This window comes from Rhamphochromis sp. 'chilingali', assembly GCF_963969265.1.
Source record: "Rhamphochromis sp. 'chilingali' genome assembly, chromosome: 14".
Classification (NCBI taxonomy): Eukaryota; Metazoa; Chordata; class Actinopteri; order Cichliformes; family Cichlidae; genus Rhamphochromis; species Rhamphochromis sp. 'chilingali'.
This window is the reverse complement of record NC_137941.1, coordinates 21,743,587-21,770,893: the sequence shown is the minus strand read 5'-3', so window position 1 is coordinate 21,770,893 and position 27,307 is coordinate 21,743,587. Positions and strand designations below refer to the sequence as shown.

The window sequence follows — 27,307 nt, the reverse complement described above, 5'->3', positions numbered from 1 at the left end:
CTTCTCCTTTGTTTTCTCATTTGGTTGCATTAAGTCAAGAACAGAAGACTTATTTCTTAACCTCTCCTGTGCACTTTGTTGAGATGGCCTCTTTGAGACTTTGCAGGCTAGTGTGACATTTCCCATAACTGCCTTAGTAAACAATAGTCTTGAGTCAGGCTAAAATCTATTGTATGGAGGCTCAACACTGGACATCAGTACACAGAAGTGTAGGTATACTTTCTAGAAGCATATAAATGAAGACTATTGGTGTGGTCTGAGGCTTTGTGAGCATAATAACAATAGTGGGGGACTGAGGGGTCCAAACCCCAGTTCCTGGGGTTGTCAAAACAGAGCAGAGGTTTCTGACAAAAATTCCCCCCATTCCAGGGTGCATAGCGAAGAATATAAGGTCAAGCAGTGTTTCTGGAGCTTGACCCTTTTTAAAAACAGTTGTCCCTAGAGTTGTTAACTAAACAAATATGTTTGTGTTTGTAATTATTATAAAAATGTGCCTTGAAAGCACTCACACAAATTATAGAATTACAATTACACCAAAGGATATACTACACAGCTCTTACTTGCCTTCTTAATTGTACCACTAGAAATTCTGCCCATAATGGAACATAACAGCTATGTCTCCTAATGCTTATATGTTGGGAAGTCTATTCATAAAGTTATCACAACTTAAAAAATTCTTGACAAAGTTTCAAGCAGTTTGGTTTGTTACAAGTCACAATGACATCTGTCATTGTGTATATTAAGATAAAGTTAAATAAAAAAAACACCAGATTTCATAAAACTGTAACATGCTCTATAAAATATAGTTAAGATGCCTATGCATGTGTTTATTTGGCAGACGGGCAATGACACACAAAAGAGAGATCTGATCATTTTTTTTAAAGCACAAAAAGGCCAAGAATGTAGAAAGACCCTCAGAAATATCAAATCAAGTCTTAATTAGAAAGGAATGAAGTGCTTATAGAAATGTTTCATAATAGTGTCATCAGTCAGAGGCAACAGAGAGGTTAGAGCTGGACAGAGAGTTGAGGACAGTCAGAAAGAAGAGTAGAGTCTGGTAAGTTTGCTGAGCATTTATTTCTTTTCTTAAATAAAGGGTACGCTCTTATTTAGATAACCTATTTGCTACCAGCTACAAGATGGCACAAGCAGATTAGCAGCAGTAAGCGGTGTTCTCTGAATTTCTTTAAAAGTCCTGAGATGCACAAAAAGAGAGCTGGGTTATCTCTTTTAGTGTTCGGGTTGTCCGTGTGGTTTAGGCAAGGCGCAGTAGACGCACTATGACTGCTCGCAAGCTGTGACTGTTACCTGGACTTTTCTCACCTCTATGTCTAATCTGTGTCTGGCATTTGCAAACTAACATCTAGAAGAGTTCAGGGCTCCAGTGCGTGTGTGTGAAAGTATATAAAATGGTAACATTTTTGGTTGTGGTGGGAATTTGTAACAAAAGCTGCTGAATATTCATCGGTTGAAGATTCTCATTTGTTTGGATTTCAGTTACAGTAAACCTCTTACTTTTGGGTGTTCAATCATTGGTCAAAATCAGATGTTTTGAAGATATCATCTTGAGCTTTGGGAATAAAAATAATTGGCAGATTAAATGATAATGAAACTAAATCTTAGTGGTGACTCTAATGAACAACATCCATTTGCCACTCAGTTAAAATATACATTATACTTCGCAATGGTTGTGTTTGCAGCTATTTGGGGTATGTCAGACAAAAAAATCTCAAGGGTCTCTGGCTATCTGCAGTTTAGAGATGGCTGCCATTATACCTTGGTGAGTGAAGGCTTGCTTGTGCTGACAAAGGTGTGTTTGTTTTCCAGTATGTACTTTGTTAAAGCCACTGGGGCCTTCTTGGCATTGTTTCCCTTGGTCAGCTAGTATGTAAATGCCTTTCGTCAGGCAGGAGGATAAGTGAAGAAGTTGATTAGAGCTTTAGCCAGGAGCAGTTGTTGTAGATTTAGTTGGTAAGCCCCTTCCCTTCTAGACCACAATACAACCATGCATTCCAGTCCAGTCGCTATGACTCACTGGACACCAGTGCAGCACCGTAACCGAGCCGCTTCCCTGCTGTATTAGCACTCGGCGCTTGTTGGAAATGAATTTAAAAGGGCTTCAAAGGAAATACTATTGGAATGTAAAGCTAATTTAAATATGCTAATCCCCAAGCACAACATAAACGTACACAGCAACAGCCCGCCACCCACTTTCTGTAGCCGCTCGCTGTGGAATGCCTTGGCCACAGGGGGTCTAGCAGTAATGACAGGCTTGTGGTGGATTAATGTGAAGTTATTTATTTCCGATTGAGCAAGCTCCCCCCTCTTGCCCCCCCCCCCCCCCCCCCCCCCCCTTAGAAATTGGGCCAAGTCTCCATGACTCCTGGAGATGTTCTGAGCAAGCAGTCGTAGACGTTCTATTAATGCAGTCCACCTTGCTAACATACCCAGACCACCTCATGGTGCATTCTGGGATATCTTCAGCCCTTTACCTGCTCTTAGCTAATTACTTTTTAGGCCCGCACTCGCACAGTAATTGGTGTTGTGCTGCTGCCTCCCCTCTCTCTGCTGCGCCAAGTGCTAGTTTGAGCACTTTTTTTCTCCTTCTCCTCTCTATCGTCCTTATTCCCCTGTTTTTTATCGTCCTCCAAAAGCCATCCAATTAATATGCTAATGAGCTGATAAATATTTATAGGGGTTTAAATTATGCAGAAAGCTTTCAGAGCCCGGTGTGAAATGCGTTGCTCGCAGGACTTCAAAGCCTTGCATTGCTAACGAGGCAGGGGCAGATTTGCATACGGCTTTAATCAGCTGAATACTGATTATGCTTCATTATAGAGTTGGAGGAGGAAGGGTGGGGGGGCGGCAGCAGAGTTGGAGGAGGCCGCCAGCTGCACTTGTCGTTTGTTTCATTCCAGCAAGAGAGGGAGAGGGCGAACTTTTTCAGAAGTACAGACAATCTTGGCACACGGGAGAGGGGGAGCGGTAGAGAGAGAGTGCACAGTAGGCACAGTAAAAGAGAAAAAGGGGCAGAGCCATATGAAAAGAAAAGCGCGAGCAGGGAAAGGCACGGAGAGCTGTTTGCCTAAACCCCGTTGGCTCTCTCAGTGCGCGTATCCCAGTGTTGCTCAGTGAACCGTGCGGTGGACACTGCCACTGTGTCTGTGTGTAACTCTGGTTGTATTGAACTCTGCTCACTGCTGACCAGTGGAGAGTGAAGAGAGGAGGTGGGAGAGCGCCGGACACCCTGTCGGTGGGCTTGCCCAGCCCAGGCAGTTTTACTTGATAGGTTCAGCAGCCATGCTGGAAAACGCAGGTGGAGCAAGAGCGGGTGAGTTTTTTGATGAGGTTGTAACAGAGCTCACCTGGACTGCACTGGTGGTCGATGTCATTGTGCAATTATGTTGCATTAAGACCTCATGAGTCTGCTGCTGGGATTTTGTTTTTTTTGTTGTTTTTTTTCTGTTAGTTTTTTGGAGATTAGTATTGTTCAGTGCTTGCTGCTTTAAATGATGAATGCAACTGAAATGCTATTGTTCATTAAGAATATCCTGACGTGCAGTGATGGTTGTACTCAGATGACAAAAGTGAAAGTACGCCTGAAATCAGAGAATAGGTTCTTCTGTTTGGCGGCAGTGCCTGTGAGCATGTCTCTGTCTGGCTCTTTCAGATGCTAAAGTGAATAATCAGTCAGAAACTACTAAATGTGCAATGGAGAGTGGTGACGGGAACACCGGTGAGTGATCTCCAGCTTTTTCTCCCGTTATCTTCATTTTTAAATCAGAATGTGTTTAGTTTTAAAACCTCATTCAACAGGTTTCAGAGTCATAGCCAGCAATTATTTGGACATTTTAGCAGCTCAAGTCACAGAAACCCCCCCCCCCCCCCCCCCCCCTGCTGTTTCTCTTTGTATGATCTCATTTTGAAAACATTGATGGCAGCTTTCCAAAAATGCTTGCTAGCAGCTCTCTTTGTCATATGAGGCATTTACCTCACAGTGCATTATGTCTGAATATTACACGCTTAGAGTGAAGATCCAGATTCATTGCACAGCTTTGTACTCCTGCTGGGTAATGACACATTAATTGATGTTGTTGACAGTATTGTTTGTTTATGCTCTTAAAATATATAATTTTGCTAGCTAGTACAGATGCTGCCACTTTATAAAAATATGTTTTTAGAGTTTTTCCTCGTATTTGAAAATGGATTCTTCTTCTCTTGTCAGTGATTTCTTCTTTTTTCTTTTTTAATTTGTTATTTTTTGTTGTTGTTGTGTTTTGTTTTTGCGTTGTTGTTTTTTTTTTTTTTTTTTTTTTTTAACGGCATACGTTGTGTCAAACAGCACATGGCATAAATTCAAATTTTCTTTTCTCAGGTATCCAAACCAATGGGTTGGATTTTCAGAGGCAGACGGTGCCCACCACAAGTGCAATCACTAATGCACATGCACAAGCCCTCCTCCAACAGGTACCACACTGTGTACAACATTGCATACTTGACCTTTTTAAGTAACTTTTTGTTTTCCTGTTTTTGTGGTGGGAGCACGTTTGGTTTTGGTGTAATGTCACACATTTGTTGTAGCCTCGAAAATGAGGTGTGAAGTTTGAACAGAGGTATGCTCATCTTCACTCAAACATGCACAAGCAGAAAGAGTTCATTTAAATGAGCCAGGCTCTCCCAGTGTCGCCTGGCAACAAGGCAGATTAATCAACCCTGTATGCTAATTAGCTGCTCTGTGGTTGCTCGGAAACAGATGGCCGAGAATATGCAAATCTATGCAGAATTTACATGCACTGCATAACAGTTATTTTAATTAGCATCTCAACTCTCCCCTCCCCTCCCTTCACTTCACTTTTCTTGTCTCTGAAGGCTGCAGCACATTTTAAATACCCACTTTATCGCTGCCTTTCTAATTCAAATTCCTCTCTGCGTTCAAAGACCAAAGACTCATTTAAAGAAAGCCACTCAGGTAGCATGGAAATAGAACGTTTCATTGTTTTCACTAGTATGCTTTTTTTTTTTTTTCTTTTAATTTAGCGGTGCTTAATGTTTGAATTGAATATTCATTGAAATTGCTTTTAATTAATTTCATGTTGGCTACAATGACATGAAGTTAAAACTCAGAAGATCTCGTCTAAGCCTCCCCCCCTCTGCTTCACCCCCACTAGTCAAAGTCGGAAGACTCGGGTGCTCTTCCGACCTCCGTCCAGCAGAGCGTATTGCCTCAAACCCAGCTAATGTTGGCCGGGGGACAGATTGCTGGAGTAAGTTAAAACCCTGGTTGTGTATCTTGGGGTGACACCCCCACACGGTCAATCACAGCTGGGTGACGAAACGATAACTTGGCTGAAGCTGGCGTCTTCTCTGCCTGTCTGCCTGTTCATCCCTGTGGTTAGACATAGTCTTTGTGTCTCTGCACTCGCCATTAAACCAGCCACATGACACATTTCATATCCAGCCATGGCCCAGGGATGGTTGAATGCAGCTGCAGTGCGATGTAGGATTGAATGTTTACTCAGCATGTGGATTTGAGTTTGAACATGACATCAACATGCTCATTTGCACTTGTGCCTGGCTCAGCTGCATGAGTCTCCATCTGCCTGTGGAGGACCATATGTGTGTTGCCACATTATTCAGTATAACTTTGATACCTCTGTTAAAAGCTAAGTGCAATACTGTTCATTAGTTTTCATAAACAGTCACTAGTTTGACATGGTAAATTTAAAATAATAATTAAAAAAACTGTTTCAGTATCATTTGTAAAGGTGTATGAACACAAGTCGGTATAATTAGAATAGACAGAGCTGTGGTCTAGTTCAGTGAACTGGAGCAGCCACCGAAACAATAAAACAATTGTTGGCAAATGCATCAAACAATCCGATCAACCTGCTGCTGTTCATAAAGCCAGACCAAGGCTCGGGTAATTAAAGTGCCTCTCTTATCATACATAATGATGAAAAACCAATATATCAAGACTCTAGTGAGTAATATTATGCACACATGAATTGGATTTCTCTAATATTTCACTGCAGTATTGTACTAGCTTTGGAAGGCTATCGAAGTAAAGTATAGTGACAACACTGACATACTTACTAACTTATCTGATGATCATAAGTTACTTGTATTAACACTTACGTGTCTCTGTTTTCCTCCTGTCTGCCTCAGTTGAGCCCAATGCAGCAGCAGCTGTTTCTCCAGCAGGCCCAAGTGCAGCTCCTGGCTGCTGCCGTGCAGCATTCTGCCAACCAGCAGAACAGCACCACCGGGGACAACATCTCAGCCTCTGCAGCCACACCAATTACCCAGCTGCCCCTGTCACAGCCCATCCAGATTGCCCCTGTAAGGCTCAATCCCCTATGCGCCAGAGTTCCTGCAAGCTCTGAAAAATGTTGTACCGTAAAGTGTTTGCAAGCTTGTAGCCCTACACAACACACAAAAAAGTAAAGCTGAACATCTTTCCACATACAAACAATAGACATGAAAAGTCTGTGGTGAAATTAAATATCAATATTGTTTTTTCAAACGGTATGAAGGCCATATTGGATTATTTGAAACTGCCTTTCTGGGAGCAAACAAGGCAGCTAAAGAATGAGGGAAAACATGCAAATGACCTAAATGACTCGAGCTTTCTCTCTTAGACAAAATGAACTGTTACAAACAAAATAGTCCTCAACATCTGTGGTAATGGCTTTGGCAAGAACGTTTATTCATCAAAGTAGTTGAGGACTGCACTTTAATAATGGAACTTCTACACTTATAAATATGTGGAGACACATTACACATAGCTTAATACATATTTGTTTGCTACCCTGTCAGAGCAATAGAAAAGTAGAGGTTGTACCAAATTACACATGATTAGAATAAATGTAGACATTGTGGGACAATTTTACATGAAACAAAGTTGTGTCAAAGTCTTTAGGATTGTGAGCTTTATAAACAGTTAGATGGTTGTTTTCATATTTTTTGCAGTCTTTACAACAGCAGAATCTAAGTCTGCCCCAGTTTGTCCTGGTTCAGCCTGGCCACCCTATCGCCACGTCACTGCAGCCTCAGTTCATTATCTCACAGGCTCCGCAGGCCCAGCAGGGTAGGTTGATCTGTTGCGCTGCAGAATTACAAGGAGAGATGTACTCAAGTATGGCTATCGAAGCTTTTGTTTAATCTTTCCTTTCCATCCATCATCCCCACTTCAGGCATATTGCAAGCCCAGAGTCTTCTAACTCAACTACCTCAAAGCCAACCTAACCTCCTGTCGACTCAACCAAGCATCACCCTTGCAACTCAGGTTGGTAATGATGCAAGTACATCTTTTAAACTAGCTTTAAAATTGTCTTCAGTTACTCTGGTAGTGCTTACATTTGACAGCTTGACAAGTTTTTTTTTTTTTAATGATTTATTCTCAATAATTTATTCTTTAACTCTTTTTAAACCTACAAAACAGTCACATTTGCTGTATTTCTCGTCTTTCCAGCCTGCAACCCCAACCCGCACAACAGCAACCACACCTATTCAGTCCCTGCCTCACAGTCAGACGCCACCCAAACGGTTGGATACTCCCACTCTGGAGGAACCTAGTGACCTTGAGGAGCTGGAGCAGTTTGCCAAGACTTTTAAACAGAGACGTATCAAACTGGGCTTTACGCAGGTGTGTGCTGAGAGTCAGTCAATCACCATAAGTTCAGTTATATTTTGACTTGCGGATGTGGGCATTTCTTTAAACTGCAAACACATGGCTGTTTTCATATTCAGATCATATTCAGATCTTTGTTCATGTAATATACCACTATAAATAACTCACAGGTAAATCTCTCCTTCTCACAGGGGGATGTTGGCCTGGCCATGGGGAAGCTGTATGGAAACGACTTTAGCCAAACTACTATTTCTCGCTTTGAGGCCTTGAATCTGAGCTTTAAAAACATGTGCAAACTCAAGCCATTGCTGGAGAAGTGGCTCAATGATGCAGGTTTGTCTCTTACCCCACCTGACTGTGCAGCTGATCACTCTTGCTTTCTCACATTGGTGCTTGTGGGTGGGTTGTGTATGCATACCTTGTCTTTACCTCCCTTCCTTTTCTTTGTGTCAATGCTGTTTGTGCAGAGAACCTGACATCTGACCAGTCCCTGTCGAGCCCCAGTGCCCTGGGTTCCCAGGGCATGGGCATAGAGGGAATCAACCGCAGACGGAAGAAAAGAACCAGTATCGAGACCAACATTCGAGTGGCCTTAGAAAAGAGCTTTCTGGAGGTGAGAAACACACACTTCGGAACTCCATATTGATTATATAAGGAAAAGTTTGGTTATTCAGTATCTGAGATGATCACATTATACACTTTTAGTCCTCCGTTAATGGTAGAAAAAACACAGTACAGCAGTTTCCTCAGTGCTGACAGGGAATCTCTGGCTTCTTTGCCCTCTTCAAGCAGAACCAAAAACCTACCTCTGAAGAGATCACCATGATCGCTGACCAGCTCAACATGGAGAAGGAGGTGATTCGGGTCTGGTTCTGCAATCGACGACAGAAAGAGAAGAGGATTAATCCTCCCAGTAGTGGCAACAGTGGAGGAGGCAACACCCCTATCAAATCTATCTTCACCCCCAGCAGCCCTTTGGTAAGACTGCCACTCACCAAAGGGATTCTCAGCACTGTTTAATACTGTGTTTAAAGTTTATGTGTCTATATGTGGATCACGTTAGGAGACTTAACGTAAAATATGGATGATGCATCTGGGTCTGAAATGTGAAGTCATTGTAGAAGTACCATAAGATTTCATCCTGTCTCTTGTCCTCTGTAGAACTCTACACGAAAAGAACTTCAGTAAATATTTGTCTAATAAGTTTATTCTTATAACTTATTTATTCCCTAGATTTACGTCATGCATAACACAAAATAGTGTCCATATTGCAAATTTTAGACCCATTTGTAGTTAGAAAAAGCAGTGTGATTTTTAGAATTGTCCTGTTTCTCTGATCCACCTTTTGTTAAATCTAATTTTGGGATCATTCATCTTTTTATATGTACTGTCTCTGATTACATGGCAGGTCCTTATATGTTCTGTGGGCTCAGCTAGAATATCAGAATGTCGACCAATTTGTCTTTCGACTTGTATTTAAATCCTCCAATTCTCCTTCTTTTGCCCAGGTGGCCAGCACAGCAAGCCTTGATAGCAGCCCAACTATTACCACACCCACCACTCTGACTGTAAACCCAGTGATGCCTCTCACCAACACCAGCATCCCCAGTTTGTCTTTCACAGGTGTGTGCGTGCACTATTCACTTTGTGCGTGTGTGTATACCCGATGGTAAATGTTGATTAAAAATTCACTTTAATTTCTTTTTATCTGCCTTCAACAAGGCACGACAGTTGGAGCCACAAACACTGCATCTGTCATCTCAACTGCGCCTGTGGTTACCACAGCAACAAGCTCTCTGTCTTTAAGCACGTCCCAGACGAGTAATCAGTCCACGAGCACGGAGAGCAAAGCTGGCACGCAGGCGCCAACCATTGTCACCCAGGCGCCTTCATCCATCGCTACCAGTTTAGGGACGGGTCAGGTGATGGTGGCAGCTCCGGGGCTTTCTGCCGCGTTGCAGGGGGCCGCCTCGCTACCCAGCGCCAGTTTTGCAGCTATGGCTGCTGCTGCAGGGCTCAACCCAGCACTGATGGCATCTTCGCAGTTTACTCAAGGGTTAGCATGAGCTGTGTTCATATAAGATCTTTGTGAAAGCCAGACAGTTGTTGAGGTGTTGTTTTTGTTATACTACATGATCTTCTTTGTGTGTCCAGGGGTGCCCTCCTCAGTCTGGCTCCTGGCGGCCTGGGCAGTGCACTGAGCCCTGCTCTCATGAGCAACAGCACTCTGGCTACCATTCAAGGTGAGCACCTGTTACATGACAAGTCATTGAATTATGTCTGTGCACATAGTTTCTAATCAGAATTGCAAGTAGTTATGTGATTATGAGGTTCCAAGACCTGCAGATAAGGACTGATTTTTGTAATGTACAACCCCAGATCCAAAAATATTGGGGAGCTTTGTAAAATGTAAATTAAAACGGAATACAATGATTTACAAATCTCATCAACCCACTTTAAAAAAAAAAAAAAAAAAAAAAAATTAATGACAGCCACTGTACAGCCAAGATTTCACAGCACTGATCGACATATTCCTTTTCCTCTGATTTCCACTCCCTCAACGCTGTGAGGAGTACTGACGGCTGGTTCAGTCACACTCCCAGGACTACTACTTTTCATTTTCTGACTATTGTTCATCTTTTAACAATAGTCAGTAAACATCTGGGAATTGAGAACAGTTGCTAGCTGCTTAGAAGTCCCTGGGTCATCGTGGTCATATTTTTGTTTTTGTTGTGATTTCAAGATGTTTGCGATTGGGGTTTGTGGATGATTGCGGTGCCAGCTTAATTTAAATAACTTTATTGTGTTAAGTCATTTGTTTATTTAAATATCAGTTTGAGGTCATTGAGGGTGTGACAGGAAGTTATGACAAAGCAATGTTCACAAACTGTCAGAAGGTTATCTCTTTTGTTTCTTTTTAAATTGCAATAGTTTAAAATTTATATTATTTTGTTTTCTTTAACAGATATTTTTGGCCTGGGGGAACGTCTTAACGCCAAACGACCAAATTAGACTAAATTTAGCAGAAGGAATGACTCAATGAATACAATAGCTAAATAAGTTGGAGTGTATATAAATGATTGAAAGGATGATTAGAAAAAATAAGGGCAATAAGACTGCCCATTATTTCTATAATTAGTGTAATGAAAGCAAACACTTAATGAGGACATGACTCATTTGCATAATAAGAACAGATTCATTTAAGCCACACCCACAAGGTTTTATCCTGCTTAGAGAAAATTACTTCTGCGAATTAAACAATTTATCGTGCGGTCTCAAAAAAATGATGATGGAAATGCTCTCCTCATTTGGTGAACCTGTGCACCTTTCTTACCTTTACACCGTTTCTTTCACATCTCCATAGCACTGGCATCGAGCGGCACAATCCCCATCACCTCTCTGGACGGCAGTAACCTGCTGTTCGCCAACACTTCTGCTGGTAACACCCCCAACCTGGTGACCACGCCGCTCTTCCTGAACCCCCAGAACCTGTCGCTGCTCACCAGCAACCCCGTCAGCCTGGTGTCGCCCGGCATGGGAGGGCTTCAGGTCACTGCCGACGGTCATCATCAAGTCAGCACGGCTGCTGTGCCTGTGCAAGCCTCGACCATTACCACTGCCCCCAAGGCTCAGTGAAGCCAGTCAGGCTGCATCTCGAATTAACGCCCAATTAATTACGTCAAGCACTACTCCTTTCACAACGTGTAGGACGAGGGTGGTACTCTGATATAGGCTCTGCACTTCACTAACCACCCCGCATCCTCTCCATTGTATCTACCATAAATTAATCCTTTTGCTGCCGCCAAAAAGAAAAGGACTTAACATAAGGGTGGGTTTAACTGTTGGTTTCTTTTATTATTTTTTTTCTTTATGATTCTTGGATGTTTTTTAATTTTCCACACAAACAGTAACCAGATGGACACTGTTGTCGGCCTGCCGCTTCTCCTGAACCTTGACAAGTGTCCAGGGAGAAAATATCGTCAGCATCATCGAGCTGTATATACATATACATATATACATATATATATATATATCCTCCTCTTTGCAGGTCAGAATTTTCTCTGAAATTCTTCTAACCAAAAACAAACTTTCTCTTCTAACATTCAAACTTAATTGATTTACTACTAATTTCACAATGTTCATATGGTAATCACTAATGGGGGTTTGTGTGTCGCTCTTTTTAATTATCTCTCGTTTTTGTTTTTTGGGGGTTTTTTTTGTTCGTTTGGTTTTTTGTTTCTTGACAGGCCTTGTTGTAAATCATATCAAATTATATTTTAGAGACTTTTTTTCCCTTTTTATCTTTTACTGTCTATATTTTTCGACATTTTCCGATCTTTGTAAGTCTAATGTTAAGTTAAGATTTAACTATCACTTTTTAATCGTGGTTATAAGGCTTTAAAAATAAGTAATAAGTGGCCGATATAAAGGTTATCATTGCTTTAAGGGTCGGAGGGACGTGGCGTGTCTCTCCGAGTCTCTCTTCTGGAAACACTGAGTTTTACATGGGTGGTGGTGCAGTAGCCACCGAGCCTCTGTAAAACGACGGTCTCGGTGTGGATTATCGACACTGATAGAAAAATGACTGAAAACATTACATTGAGAGCTTTAAAGTGAGCTGCAGACCTGAGTCTGATTAAGGGTGACTTGTTTTGGTTTGTGATCCGTTGGAACACTGTACATTAAGTTTTGGATGTGGACGTTTGCGTGTCGTCGACAGCTCAGGCAGACGCTGAGAGTTCAGCAGCCGCACGATCTACGAGGCTCTGCAGTCTTTTTTTTGTGGAGGGAACTAGTCATGTTCACCAAACCTGAACTGTGGTGTGGTGGCTTTGCCTAGATGGGGATAGTGTATTGGGGGGGGGGGGTGTTTGGTTTCTTTTTTCTTTTTTTTATTAGAAGTACCGTCGTATCTACTTGTGCACAGTATCTGTACCAAATAACTGGATTGATGAGCTGCAGTCTGCCTGTTTTGGGAGGATTGAAATTCTGTCTCTTTATTTTGTTTGCAGTCGTTCGACTGGCTTACCTACTTTAAGATATACCAAAAATATTTGTTAAAATAATTGCTGTGTGTAGTCGGTGTAGCTTAGTCTAGTCAATATATTTATGAGTACAAAAATCTCTTCATAGTCAGAATATAGAAATGCAATATTTTGATGATCATTTTCCAAAGACTACATTTTCTTTTTTCTTTTCTTTTGTTATTTTGTTTGATTTGACCAAGTGTCTCATATTTAAATTTTTAATTGGCAGCACAACTGACCAAAAAGAGAGGGATTGGTGGGTTGGAGTATGAGGAAGTAGTTTCTTTTTACTTCTATTATTATCATTTTACTTTTTAAATTTAGTTTTTATTAAATCACCGTGGCCTCGGCCCAATGCTTAATCTGGTTTAATGCGAGCCGTTTAGTGGCGCCTTTTCCTTTCTAATCAGTTGTGGTAGCAGTTTTGGACTTTTCTGAAGCATAATGGAAAAGATCTGATTTTGGTTTTGTGCTAATATTCAGCCATAAAACAACAGCTTGAACCAAAGTGGTTTTCCTCAGTAGTTGCTGTGCCTGTCTTGAGCACACAAGTTGCTTTTCACTCTCTTAAATCTCCACAATTTATTTCTTTATTTTTCTCCCTCCTCAGTCGATACCTGATTTTCGTGATTTGGTGCTGCTGGATAAGGATCACAGAAACTTTAGCTTTAACAACTTGCTGCTGAGACTCCTGTCAGAGTTGAGCTGTCAAGACGCCTGCATGCTTTCTAATAGCTTTAAGACTACATCCTGTGAGAATCAGGGTATTGTAGTTCGCACTATCCCTGCTGGAGGGATCACTTATGTAAATCCATAAATACTTCACCTCCTCTCAGCTCCGCCGTTTCAAACCAGCATGCTAGGAACGAATATGCTGCACCCGAAATCTGTCTGGGGACTAGTTTAAAAACTCCCCGAACTTATCTTAGCCAACACAGCGGTGGGATAAGTACCGTTCTGTGCTGCACGTTCAGCTAAACCCCACACAAAAGTAGCATTGTTCTGCTTCAAAATGACAAACACAGCAATTAGTAACTCACTCAGACTGCAAGCAGTGAAATTTGTCCCCGTTCCCCTCTCGTGTGCTTCTTTTCTGTTGAATTATTTTTGACTAAATATACCTCAGCAGCGCTTCAAACATAGGTTCACCTTTTAGACATTTCTCTGTATACAGCATTGTAGAATGTATAATTACTGACTGGCTTGCCATTCAGCGTTTATACTGATGAACCATACATAGGAACCATTGCAAGGACAACCTACTACTGCTATTTTCTAGTACTACTATTTATGGGGTATTTCCAGGTTTAAATATTATTTTGAGATCCTTCTTGCCAAAGTAAAAGCCTTTCTCTTTGCAGCTTGGTGGGTGTGTTTTGTTTTTCTTTCTTTCCTTAACTTTGAGGCCACAAGAGCCCTGAAGAACTCAGTCGTGTTTCAGTGCTTGTTTGGAGTTTTGGAGGTTTGCAAGCAACATGAACCAGTTGCCACTGGCACCATAGGATGTTACTGAAATATTTATCTGAGGAAAGACTTAAGAATTAGAGAAACGATCTTTTCTTAATTCTATACATATAAATATATATATAAACACTTGTAAGATATTCATATTTTATATTTGAACCAGTATGTTACCAAGACTGAATGTAGTGTTTATCATACTTCCCCCCCCAGAAAAAAAAAATCTCCCCTAAGTTTTCTTTTCATTTTTTTTTTTTATTAAACTGTCAAGACCAAAAAATTTGAGATGGAGCTCGAGATGACGCCTCGCTGAACCAGCGACGTCTGTTCGACAGGAGGGGCTCGCTCAGGCGCTCCTGGCAGACAGGTCCTGTGGTTAATAGGAGACTCTGAAGCATTTGATCTTAATCTTTTAATAGATGTATAAATATATATATTTGGTTGAGTTGTTGTGGATTTGATTTGCTGTGCTGTCTTTAACAATCATTTGGTTTTTTTAATGTATTACTTTATGCCTTTAATTGTTTTGTATAGTGTGAGAGGGCAAGATCACTGGCTTTCTTAGTTTGACAAAGAAGATTAACATTATCATTTATGCCTTATTGTTACGTAGAAGACATGAGCATTGTAGCATTGTTGTTCTGTATGTGTGTGAGAGTGAGAGAGAGCATGGGCACCCAGCTCACCTGGTGCATTGTTTTCACTGAAACAGTACAGTGTACTCTGGGCATTTTAGAGCGTGGGACGATTATGTTGCTACCTATGGTTTTTAGGTGCGACTTAGACAGGTAGGAGGATATACCTGTGAGAAAAAGCTTTACTAATAATTCCAGCAGGCAGGTGTGTTTGTGTGAGTGTGTCATTTAAAGAGAGGCCAGGGAGGACAGTCTGCAAACCATTTTGGTGCATCTTTCCCATCTTCCAGCAGGTGTTTAGACTGATTTTTGAAAAAAAAAAAAAAAAAAGGGTGAGACAAGAGGACTTTGTTTTGTTTTGGGATTTTGTTTGAAGTTTCCTGACTGAGGGTCTTTACAAATTAACTTCAAGCTTTAAGCAAGCCACTGCCGAGAGCCAAGCCAGCTTTCAGTTTGTTTGGGGTCCGCTTGGACTCTCACGAACTGTCTGCTTGCCACTGGCTTTGCTTGTGAAGCTTCGGTTTCAGGTGATCCTGAGATTCTTGCGGATCAGCTGTGCATCTAACAGACGGTATGTTGACCCACCACACTGGTTTGCTGAGAGTTTTGGTTTTTTGTTTGTTTGTTTTCTCCTTTTACTAAATGTCAAAGGTTGCGTGGCGCACCAGTAAGGCTAAAGGAGCTGTTGTATACCTCATTTTTAACTCAAGATTGAGTGAAACCTGCTTTAATCTACTTATGAAACAAATGTTTTTAAAAATCATAAAAAAAAAGACTAAAATACACCAACTTGTCAGTGGAGAAGCGTGTTCATACCTGTACTTAGTGAAGGGTTGTGGAGCCGCCACAAGAGGGAGACGAACTACATACCAGTACTCACAAAGAGGTGTAAACAAGAGAAGGCATAAAAGGTGAATCTGTGTGTAACAAGGGGCAAACATCTGCTGCTCTTCTTCCACAATTTCTTGTGCACTGAAGGATTTCATTCATGAAAACGTGAATTTTGATGAATTCTATGGACACCCCCCACCCCACCCTTTTTTTTTTTTTTTTTTTAAAGTTTGACAATCTTGCTTTATTTATTTTCTCACTCTTGGCTTGGTACAGGTATGTGCACTTCTTCCCACGTGATGGCTCGCCGTCGCAGCCCGCTCTCGCTCCCCTGTGGTACCAACGATAACCAAAGAATTCTTACTAACTTGATTGTATGTGATCGACGCCGCCTCTCGCCCATCCCCGCCTCACTGCTCAACATCAAATCCCAGCTGCACGCCCCTCGATTCGTTTGTAAAGAGGTTGTTGTTTTGTTTTTTTAAAATTGCATTCGAATGTGCGTCCGGCGCCCCCTTCGACGCCTCTGCAGTGGTTTCAGTGCCTGTGGGCGGGGATCGGAAGGGAGGGGTAGCAGGGGCCGGGCGGGCTTCGCCGGCAGACACGAACCGATGCGGTGGTAGCTGGGTGATGTTTGTTAATACACACTGAGGGTTGATCCTGTGCACACTGTATCTGCTCAGGACTCTGTATGATTGTCTGTCTTGAGCGCTGTTGTCGTTTGGTTGGTTGGATTGATGTCCCACCCTCCGTCGTTCCTTTCTCAAGGACTGCGGCGAAAAATGCTATTCCTGCCTCTCAGTGCGTCTCTCTTCCTCATCTGTACACTGTAGTCCCAGGACATGACCCTGTTGTTGTCTCCAGGAATACACATCCTGCATTCGCTAAAACTCTCTGCTGTGTCCCCTTCCCTGTCCTCCTCCTCCTTCCTCTCCCTTTCATCTGCTCTCTTCTTTGACTCCTCACTACAGACTCTGATCAGCTGTGACACTATGCATCATGGTCCTTCACTTTGCATGGACTGTGTCCCTCTGACTCAGACCTCCTGGTCGGCAGGGCTTCAGTGACACTTTGTTCAATGCTTTACTCCAAGTGAGGTTGTAGGACCTCACAAGCGCTATCCCAAAGCAAAAATCCAAATATTTAACTTTTGACAAATGCAGATACCAAAGATATCTCTCTGTCCTGTGTGTGTCTCTGTTGGTTTCTCTCTCTCCCTTTCACCCTGCAGCATGTGTATTAAGAGACAAACCCAGCACTGGCTTTAAAGTCCCAGCCTCAGTAATTCCAAAGCTTAGATGTATATTTTGGTATATTTCTGAGAAAAAACTTGCGTGAAAAAGCGTCTGTTCCTCGTTTGTTTGTTGTAATCTCTTTTCTGTCACAGCATGGAACTAATTGCAGAACTGTCTTACTCTTGGTAGGTTAAAGATATAGTATTTTTGTATGTTTTTGGGTGTGTTATATATATATGTGTGTGTGTGTGTGTGTGTGTGTGTGTGTGTGTGTGTGTGTGTGTGTGATTATCAGTTCACAGCCCAAGTGACCATGGCTTTCAACAAGAGAGAAATAACTTAAAAAAAAAAAAAAAAAAAAAAAAAATCGCCAACCATGTACATATTGTGTCTGTGTATCTCAAGAAATGTATTCTGTAAAACATTTCACTTTGGAAGCTTGGGCTCATCTAAAGGAATGTGTCCCTGTTTTATTTCCCTTTTCTTACTCTGCAGTCTGATATTAATTGACTTCCAGGACTCGAATGTAATGAGTTTTGGTTTCCATTGTGGAATACAACACTGAGGGACACTGCTCCGATCTAAATACGACAAAAAAAAAAGGCCTCCAGAGATGGCGGCATAGAGCTGAAAGATTGTGTAGGAGTTTTAAGTATGTGAATCAGGATACATAGTAGATTTTGATGCATTTGTCTGCTGTATTTTTGTTTTTATACACATATAAAGATAATCTTTTACTGTAAATGTACAGTTCTCTTTTGTTGTAAACATCATTAAACCATTTTCCAAGTGTTTTGACATGTGCTTTGTCTTTTATTGGGATTAAATGTGCAAATTTTAATCATTATACATCAGTGCCAGACAGATTTTGCTTCCATCTATACAACATTTAGGACAAAGATTTCAAAAATTGATTTGTTGGTACACTTTGGTTATAACGGGATGGACATGGTCAGTAACAATACTCAGTCTCTGCTGTTTAAATGATGAATGCCAAGTTGATGCAAATATGCTATGAAGTCGTCCCATGCAACATATTTAACCTACCATCTGAAGTTGTAACAGAAATTGAGACTCCTAAGACCACTTCCTGGTCTTAGGAGCAGCAGAAGACGGTGTGGTCTTCTGCTGCTCCTAAGACCACTTCCTGGTCTTAGGAGCAGCAGAAGACGGTGTGGTCTTCTGCTGCTGTAGCCCATTTGTTTCAAGAGTCTTTGTTCAGAGATGCTCTTCTGCATACTTTAGTTGTGTAACAAGTGTTTATTTGAGTTACCGCTTGCTTCCTATCCCCTCACTGGATATTTTCTTTTTCATCTCTGTAAACCCTTGAGATGTATCTGTGAGAGAATCCCAATACATGAGCATTTTCTAAAAACATAATTCAAGCAGCCAAGTATTATAAGTAATATAATTCGCACTGATCTGCTGCGATATAAATCCACCGGCTTTGGCAGGTCGTGGTAAGGGGATGTCCAGTCATCTCTGGCTTCAGTATGTTGCAGATTCTTTTGGCGCTGTGGGTTGCAAGGTGGAGCCTCCATGGCTCAAACTTGTTTTGCAGGAATAGTTGAACTGATTCAGGTTTGATTTGGATTCAGACTGCAGTTGGACTGACATGGGGGTGGGCGGCACTTAGACAACAACAATATAAAGTCTGGTCAGAGCCCAGCAGAAAGTTGCATTTTAAGAAGACTGTTGATGATATTCCCTTTATCTGTCTGCTGGATTTACTGTTGCTGATAACTGTTTAGCATTATCAGCTGCTGTGCAAGTACAACTTTAAAGATGTAAAAATGGTTACATCAAATATCTGAACTCATAAAGAGTTTGTTTTTAGCCTTAATGTAGGGTTCTTTGTTAGTTTTTATTGTATAACATGAGAGAAAAGCTTATCACAACATAACACAAATACAAAGTGACTACAAACTATTTTCTCTGACTAGACATTTAATTTAGAAGCAAATCCTCATATCTGAGAAGCTGAAGCCACAATTTTATTTTATTTCTTGTTAGTTTAATAAATGACTCGAATTGTGTTTAGTAACACTATTGCTGATACTGTAGGATGTCAGTGGGGAGACAGAGGAGGAACAGGACGAGGAGATGAGGTACTGGGAATCAAAGACTCAAGGGGGTCCCTCGCCGTCTGCAGTAAAGAGGTGAGAAAAGGTTAAAGCGCCACGCTGATGGGACCTTCAGTTCTCCTAACCGAGAAGAGTCTGCACAATTTAATCCATCCGCTGTGCAGATCAGTGATTCAACATGTAAACTCAGGCAGTTTATCATCACAAGGTCAGTAGGATGCTTTGATTACATGGTGTCTCCATATCAGGGGCGCCACCAAGAGGGGGCCACACCCCAAAATTTGTTGGCTCTCTCTCTTTTTGTGATTGTTAGTGTTCCTCTTATTAACAACACAAATATTTTAGAAATCTGTCAGAAATCCATCAAGCATTTTGTTCAACCTCTAAAACCAACAGTTCTGTCCAGTAATGCAGGTAAATAACTATTTTAATTTTTAAAAAGTGGTTTACAATTTTTCCCTTTTTTGTACAATAGTAAATTTGAAAATTCATTTACAACAATCATAATTATACTTTAGCATTAAAAATATAATTTTGATTAAAGTGCTTGTGCAAATTAATTGATTAACCATTACAGAAACATGAAATATGATTTTTGGTAATTATCCATACTTTTAATTTACAGCAGCTGTGGCATAAACCTTACACTGGGTGGTGGTCTAATACATTTGTTTTCACTTCAGATCCTTCCAACTTTTCTGTTTCAAATTACCCTTTCTCTCTTTTTTTTCTATTTTTTAAAGTTTCAGCATCCTGGTCTTGCAGCAAACTTGTCAGGACTTGAGCAATACAGGTTATTGATACTGATGTTTTTAGCAACACCTGTGTGTTTTTCCTGCTCTGGCAAGTTCAAACATCTGCTGTTTAAATGCCTACAGGGCCCTCAGCATTGTTTCTCTTCTGCATAGAAACTGAAATTTTTGCAAGACTCTTGGAACCATGGGGATATGAAATAAAGCAGAGCGACAACAGCACTACTCTGAGGACAGATGCTTTACTGGTTAAATATTTCTGTCAAACCCTGTAAGTAAACAAACTTTCTTACCTCAGGTTTCTTTTTCTTGCCTGCTTTTTTCTACAATATGCAAAAACAAAACGAGAATAAAGGCACCAGAAAATGTGAGAATGTGACCATTAAGAAGTTTACCAACAAATGAAGTATCCCAAACCTTTCTTTTTGATGGGTCAAGCACCTCGTAAGGATCAGCATCTTTTGGTCTCTCAAGTTCCTGGACATAAATGAAAACAAATAACAATAATAATACAAAATTATACAATCCAATCTGTGGAGTCAAACATGATCAGGTCACAGAGCGGTTGGAGCTGTAGGTGAAGCTGTCCTTACCTGATAAATGCCATTTTCTTCCTGTTATTCAGCAAGAAGAGCACAAACATGAAGTGAAGCTTGAATGCACACACATCCTCACACACATTTATTTAATATCATTTAAACAACAGTTGAGAAATATTCACCACCAGCAGCAACTGTAAAGCATAAAGACACCGAAGAAAATGAAGACTTACAGTGACTCCCACAGATGGGCCTTTGGAAAACTATAGAGAGAGGCAAAAAGGACAAAAAAGTACAAATAAAATGTAGCACAGATCAATCTGATATAATAAGTCAGTTTGGCCTATCAGTGGCGATTAAAAAGACAAAAAATTCAGGCTGTTTATCTGTAATTTCTTCAAATTGTGACTGAGGCAATTTGTTACAGAAAGACAAAAACCCTCACATTTAGTGAGATAAATGCTGTTAAAACTTCTAAAACATCTTTTCCGGGGTGAAGATTAGTTATTTTATATCGCTGTTAAAAATCTAAAACTGATATATTTGAAAAATTGTATTCACTAAGTTACTTATCAGAAGAATTTGTCAGATTAGAGAAGTAGAAAATGTTGCACGGTTGGCCCTGCAACACAAATGATTTGCACTTTGAAGTCATTTAGTTAATTAATTGACTATTAGGCTGCTACAAAGTCACTTTAAACTAAACTATCAAGGTATTAAATATTGTTACGCTTAGTTCTTCTTTTTATTTATGCACAAAAACACTTATTTCACAGGAGAGAAGATATTAAATATTGACTAAAAATAGTGTTTATTTTTAGTCTAAATTTTAAGTTTAGACCAACCAGACCAATAATGTGCATGTTAGGGTTGTTTTGCATGACGGGTCAAGACGGGAAAATTTCTACCTCGTCAAACTTCAGGGAGCTCTTGAGATGTCCTTTGTATTTTATGAAAAGGATGATTCGGGGGAAACGACAGCGCTCTTTATCCTGTTTTAAGAACTCTACACACACCACAAGCAGCTGACCTTTACGCCCTGCTAATCTGCTCTGAGTAAAGCCATACAAATATTTTAATGGTGAAGATGCAGTACTGTAAACTATTTTAAAGACAAAACCAACATATGAGTTAAAAAAAAAAAAAAGGTTCTTAATTCTGAATATTTGTATTATCTAAAGACGTCACAGAATTGAAACTGTTTGTTAAACAGGTTTTTTAAAAAAGTGATGTGACCGGTTTTAAAGTTTTTCTTGCTTTAGAGACCAACAGGTGATTTTAGGTGAGAAATTATCATTACATTCAGGATATGAGTGAGCTAATTAGTATTTCTGCATACCACACATCCTCGTTATATGCTTTCTGAAGCTAATAATAGGATGCAAGATAACACTGAGATGTGTCCCTTTCCTCTGGACTGTTTTTAATGAAATATTACAGATGAATAGCTAATTGCTCATCTTTTTGTGTGTGAAAATAAGTGACACATACAAATAAATCAAGACATTGATGTACAAGCTAAATAACAGTGGCCCCCGTGTTGATCCTTGCGGGACTCCAGTGTTGCAAGCTCTTGATTACAGCAGCACATTACTGATCCAAACACACTGGTTACAATCTGACAGATTTTTACACACTTTACAAAGTAAAGAGTGGATCATGTTCTGGATTGGTATTCAGTCCCATGATGTTTTTCTGCATGCGCTGTAACCACCAACTTTTACATGGGCTGCTATAACTCACCTTTTCTCTAAAGAACAACCCTGTGACAATGATGCAGTAAATGATCAGAAATCCATCCAGGAAATAGCAGATGACTGGTTCAGTGAAAAAATTATCTGCAGAGCAAACAGAGAGAGAGAAAAAAGAAAATTTTCAGCTGATGTTCGGAGTAAATAACAAGTTACTTATAGCGAAACGTGACTGAGTTCTGGGAAGAGAAGAACATATTTCAGTGAAAAGGGAAATTTTCATCATTTAATTCTGCTCAGCAGAAAACCTCACGTTACAGGAGCACAAAGGCCAAATAATATGACAATGGAGTAGAAAAAGAAGATTTTACGTGAAATAAAAACAGAATCTGATTGCATCTAAAGCCATGTAGTGCTGTGTGCGGAAATATCTCCTATTTGATAAAAGATTATATGTGTTCCAGATAGCGGTGCATAAGAGATGAGAGTTACACACAGCACTGAGGAAACTACCGATACTGATCAGATTTTCATTTGCAGTAAATCTGCATTCTTACATCATGCGTCATGGCTCTGTTGTTTACAGAAGCTCATCTTTCTGCCACTTCTCAAGTCCAGCTGAAGTCACCCTGGATTTTGTCGGCATAAAGTTTTAATCCCTCGAAGCAACTGTTTCTGTTTCCTTGAGTAATTTTTGTTCAGTGTACGTATTACATCACTGTTCACTAAAACTGTAGGTTAATTGTTTATTATTCCTTGAAATTATGCCTTGTTTTTTCATGTAAAAGATGCCCAGGTACTGTTTTCTTATTGTAAAAATATCCCTTTCAAATGTTTCACTATTTGAAAAAGTAATGAGGTGAGTCTGAAGTATGCCAATTCTCATCTGCACACTAATAAAGGAGATATCTAAGAAAAATACTATGGTGAAATCATATTATTGCTGGAAAAAACAAATATCCAGTAATGCAAGTGTAGCTATAAATTGTATTTTATTCTTAATAAAAAAAATATACTCAATAAAACATATATTTTTTATTTTTTAAATATTTTATTATGTTTAAATATTACTATATTGCTTACTTTTTTAAATGTGTGTTTATATATTTTATGTAACAATATTATTAGGATACATAAAAATGTAATATTTATAAGTATTAGTTCATTGTTAGGTTTGGTCAGTTTCAAAATTTTCTTTATAAAATTCACCTTTGGCTCTATTCAGGGAGAAACCAAAGGACGTCTGTACATATGAATCCGTTACATGGTGCACAAATGTTGTGGAAAAACAACAACATTATCTACAACATTTGTCGTGAGACAAATGAGAAAATTGAGTAAGACCCCTGAAACAGGAAATAAGAAACTACGTATATGCAGCTTAGCACACTGAGTGTCTTCCTGTCTGCACGATGGGCTGCTTTGAGGTTTTTGTGAGGCTCATTTATCACAGAGTGCGGTTGGAACAGAAGAAATGTTGTGAGAACGTAGCCAGTGGTGGCGATTCACTGAGGCTGCAACGTCCTCATCAAACCTCCATCACTGAGAGCTGCTTCAGGATGTAGCTGCTCTTCTCATCTCAGGCTATTTTTATACTTCTAAACAGGAGATCTGTAAAAGTGACTTAAGAAAAGGAAGTATACCGTTTTCACTTACCATTTAAATTTGCTTTATTTAAAAAAAAAAAAAGTAAGTGGGTTGAACCTTGTTAGGAAAAAGATAACATTTAGTTTATATATGATAAATTTAGAAGCTTTAGAAGCATCTATAGCTTACGATAACCCTTAAGAAACCAAAATATAAAAAAAAAAAAACATATTATGAATAAAACAGGTTATTTATGATTTCTTTCTATTTTTATATACAGAAATGCTTTTTGCTCTGTTTGTATTTATCATACCTATACTGTTTCTGCAATCCATTTCAAATATTCTAAGAAGCTCTAATGTTATTAGTAATTGTGGATTTTTAGCGATTTTTATACATTTAACCAAACTTAGCCTTGTCGGTTGATTTGTTTTCACTGTCATTTTGGTCATTAAGTGTCTGTCTCAATGCGCTGCTTTACTTCTTGGTGGCATAGATTCAACAAGGTGCCAGAACCATTCCAGAGATTTTGGTCCATATCACTCTCAGCTGCACATCCGTGATATCAAGCTCCCATTCCTCTACGCCCTAAATGTGCCATACTGGATTGAGATCTGTGGAGGCTGTTTGAGTACATTGTCATGTCAAAGAAACATATTTGAAATTATTTGAGCTTTGCGACGTTTTTCTGCTGGAAGCAGCCATCAGTAGACTGGTATGCTGTGTTCATAGAAGGATAGACGTAGGTCAGCAACAACACTGTTTAAACAATGCTTACTCTGTACCGAGGGGCCAAAAGTGTGACAAGAAAATATCCCTCAAATCATTGTACGACAAGCAGCTTGAACTGTGGATACACAGCAAGGCGGATTAGCAGGATTCAAGTTGTATGTGCCAAATTCTGACCCCACCATTCCAATGTTGCAGCAGAAATCGAGACTGATCAGACCAGGCAGTGTTTTTCCAATCGTTTCGAAATATTGTGCACATGACCCCATGTGAAATGTAGCATCCGTTTCCTGTCATTAGATGATGGGAGTGGCACTCAGTCTGGTCTTCTGCTGAAAATTCAATGTGTTTTGCATTCAGAGATGCTCTTCTGCAAACCTTGGTTGTGATGGGTTGTTGTTTGAGTTACTGTTGACTTCCTCTAAGCAGTCTGGACATTCTCCTGAAATTCTGACATTTTCACCTAGAGAACTGCTGCTCTTCTCTTCCTGACCATTCTCTGTAAACCCGAGACACCGAGTTTCTGTGATGTCATTGGCTGATAATAAGTAGTTGAACAGGTGTCGCTGACAAAGTGGCTGGGGTTCATAAATGACCTCACTCCATCACTTGTAATGTAAATGTGTTCAGACAATGAGCATATTTACTGTTGTGAGAGAAGTTTAGAAGAACATTTTCTTTTATCTGAATTTTCCTTTACACTACAATCTCCTTTTTTAACCTTCATGGTTCCTCTTTAACACTCACAGTGCCTCAATGGCATCGACGGCACCTCGTGTGATAGGCCTCATGATTCAACAAGCACTAAGTCACTTAAAAATGAAAAATATCACAGTATAGTTCCTTACTTTCTAATAAGACTGTAAACACGTTTCCTGTCACCTATAGCGGCACAAACACATTGGCTCAAAGCTTTTTCTTTTTTTACTCTTATGACGCTAAGTGTCATTTCTTAACCACATTTCAAAGGGTGGAAACTAAATGCTGGATGCCCTCTGATGTCTTCTTTTTTTTTATAGCCTTTACAACTCTGAAGGCATCAATTAGTTCAATTTTAGATCCTGCTGTTTAGAGGAGCCCAAGGTTGTTAAGTGTTATTAGGAACTTATCAGCTCTGAAACTGGCAGCAGCTAGCAGAGTCTTAATGACTCAATTAAGACCTAACGACTTAATGAAGTTCTCAGTGTTTTGTTTGGAGTGAGGGTCATTTTTATGGTCCGTTTGGGGCGAGGGTTCTATTTGCTTGTTTTTATTTTGAAAATATATATTTTTTAAGCCAAATTTTTTTACGCAGCTGAATGAGAGAGGAATCAGTCTTCATGTCTGACTCTGAAATGTAAAGACAAGGATGTTTACTTCACAAAAGCTGTGCCCACTGAATCCTCTTAATGAGGAATGTGCCAGTAATTTTAAATTCATGCGCCGCAGCTGTTGTTCCGACTCTCAAAAGTCTTTCAAAGTCATTCAAATTATGTGGGCGATGTTACATTTCCAAAGATACCACAAAAGTCAGGTTTAATTAAAAAAAGAAAGAAAAAAAAGCAGTGTTAAAATAATGCACAAAGGTACGAAATATAATGAGTGAACTATTTGAATATTTCAGCGTAATAAAGCTTTAATGAAGAGCTGGAACAAGCTGATGCAAAATTAATGTGCTGCTCTATGAGACGGATCATTTTTCTACGCTTTAGGGTGCTTAAAGGGGAAACAACAGGAGGAAAAAAGCATGTTAATGGGTTAAAGTGTGATTTGCTGTTTTTATCGCACTATATTTTAAGGGAAATAAAGAAACGATGCCCTTCAAAGGGTTGCATGGATGTGAACGCAAAAAAACTAACAAGTATGCATAAGAATGTGTTGACACAGAGGCCATTCTTTACATTTCTTTACTGCTGTAGGAGTCTTTACTGCATTCAAGCGTACGGCAAAAAAATTCTCCCGTAACGGTTTCGCATGCATCAGCTGGAGGATGGGGGGATTATTTATTCATGCATGCTTTTGTTTCTCTAATGCCTTCATCACGATGAATCTGACTGAAGCACAAGACAGCACTTGAAAGCGTTTGTAAAACTGTGGCATAAAAGAGAAAGTCTGGGAAGCGTCAAATTCACGCAAACATAATCTGCCTATAAAAAGTCCATAGAAGAGCTGCCCTGTATTTATTGATGCACGGAGCAACAGGTAAGTCATTCGAGAGAGCAGGGTAAAATGCAAAAGGCCAATGTGCTTCTGCAGCACGTACTGTCCAAGAGAGTTAAAAATGTTTATTTAGTGTATTTAAATTTAACTTGAGTCACTAGGGGACAGCGGTCGTGTTAGTCATTCTCAACTACTTTGATTCAAATGTTCAGAATATGGACAGATATTTTTAGAATATTGAATGGAAAATACAAAAGTTCCCTCGTGTTTAATTTCCTTAATGTGTAAGAGAAGCTTAGCTACTTTTTCCATCCAACATAAAGCTACACAGTGAATATAAATCTCCTCTAATCATGACTCACTTGCTGCTTTGAACTGAAACACTGAAAAAGTGATGACATATTTTGTCCCAGTGTAGATGCATTTCTCCAAAAGCTACCAGATCCTCAACTATGAATGTAAATGTACATGTGAAAAATTGTTGTAGGTTTACAGCTTTGTTGTAGCAATGGTAAGAATTTGAAAAATGAAATAACGCTTTAAGATAAATGTTAATGTTTTAAATAAATGGTATAACTCAAGTAAAACCACTACAGCGCATGAATAAATGTACTTACTGAGATTTTAAAAAAACAAAGAACTGTGTTTAAAGAATTTCGTTTGGAGGTTTTTAATGCCAGAGAGCTTATGTTTGTCTTTTCAGTCAGATAGACAGTTTAAGCTTCTTTTTTTCACATGCAGGAAAATCATTACATTATTGTTTTTTAAAGCAGCTGTTTTGCATTTGTCTGACTTACCAGAACAGGAAACAGGCACCGCTAGTACGGAAAGCGCAAACACACCTTTCCCCAGTGTGTCCATGGCTCTCTGTCTGTAAAAACAAGCCTATCTGTGCTTCTATCTTATGACAGCTATGCTTCTGGTTTCCTCACACTAATCTCTGATCACTGTGATCAGAGGAAGTGGC

The 27,307-nt window shown here is 39.8% G+C and overlaps 2 protein-coding genes across 3 annotated transcripts in view; one reads left to right on the top strand and one right to left on the bottom strand.

Moving 5' to 3' along the window:
* pou2f1b (POU class 2 homeobox 1b) overlaps nt 1–17,611 on the top strand; it is a 27,293-nt gene extending 9,682 nt beyond the window's left edge. Inside the window, exons 2-14 of one of the 2 annotated variants that reach the window (XM_080902365.1) lie at nt 3,671–3,736; nt 4,376–4,467; nt 6,166–6,339; nt 6,970–7,087; nt 7,194–7,285; nt 7,472–7,645; nt 7,822–7,963; nt 8,098–8,243; nt 8,423–8,608; nt 9,139–9,253; nt 9,353–9,686; nt 9,785–9,873; nt 10,995–17,611. In XM_080902365.1, the coding sequence (XP_080758491.1) occupies nt 3,671–3,736; nt 4,376–4,467; nt 6,166–6,339; nt 6,970–7,087; nt 7,194–7,285; nt 7,472–7,645; nt 7,822–7,963; nt 8,098–8,243; nt 8,423–8,608; nt 9,139–9,253; nt 9,353–9,686; nt 9,785–9,873; nt 10,995–11,266 (2,000 nt within the window). In that variant the 3' untranslated portion in view covers nt 11,267–17,611. Of the gene's footprint in view, nt 1–3,670; nt 3,737–4,375; nt 4,468–6,165; nt 6,340–6,969; nt 7,088–7,193; nt 7,286–7,471; nt 7,646–7,821; nt 7,964–8,097; nt 8,244–8,419; nt 8,609–9,138; nt 9,254–9,352; nt 9,687–9,784; nt 9,874–10,994 lie in introns of both variants that reach the window. The other variant, XM_080902364.1, reaches the window with a different exon arrangement.
* Nucleotides 15,060–27,307, bottom strand: LOC308409543 (T-cell surface glycoprotein CD3 zeta chain-like). Its single transcript, XM_080902366.1, has 7 exons — nt 27,138–27,307; nt 21,938–22,032; nt 20,428–20,457; nt 20,249–20,269; nt 20,073–20,132; nt 19,949–19,978; nt 15,060–18,965 (listed from the first exon to the last, which is right to left on the bottom strand). Exons 1-7 carry the CDS (start codon nt 27,199–27,201, stop codon nt 18,888–18,890), a joined length of 378 nt encoding a protein of 125 aa, XP_080758492.1. The 5' UTR covers nt 27,202–27,307; the 3' UTR covers nt 15,060–18,887.

What these genes read in the sequence shown, in the direction of transcription:
- LOC308409543 (XM_080902366.1), bottom strand. Translation starts at nt 27,201, where the DNA reads ATGGACACACTGGGGAAAGGTGTGTTTGCGCTTTCCGTACTAGCGGTG. An exon ending in GCCCATCTGTGGGAGTCACT is followed by an intron (nt 20,270 to 20,427) that starts GTAAGTCTTCAT and finishes GCTGAATAACAG; the next exon opens with GAAGAAAATGGCATTTATCA. An exon ending in TTGACCCATCAAAAAGAAAG is followed by an intron (nt 19,979 to 20,072) that starts GTTTGGGATACT and finishes TGCATATTGTAG; the next exon opens with AAAAAAGCAGGCAAGAAAAA.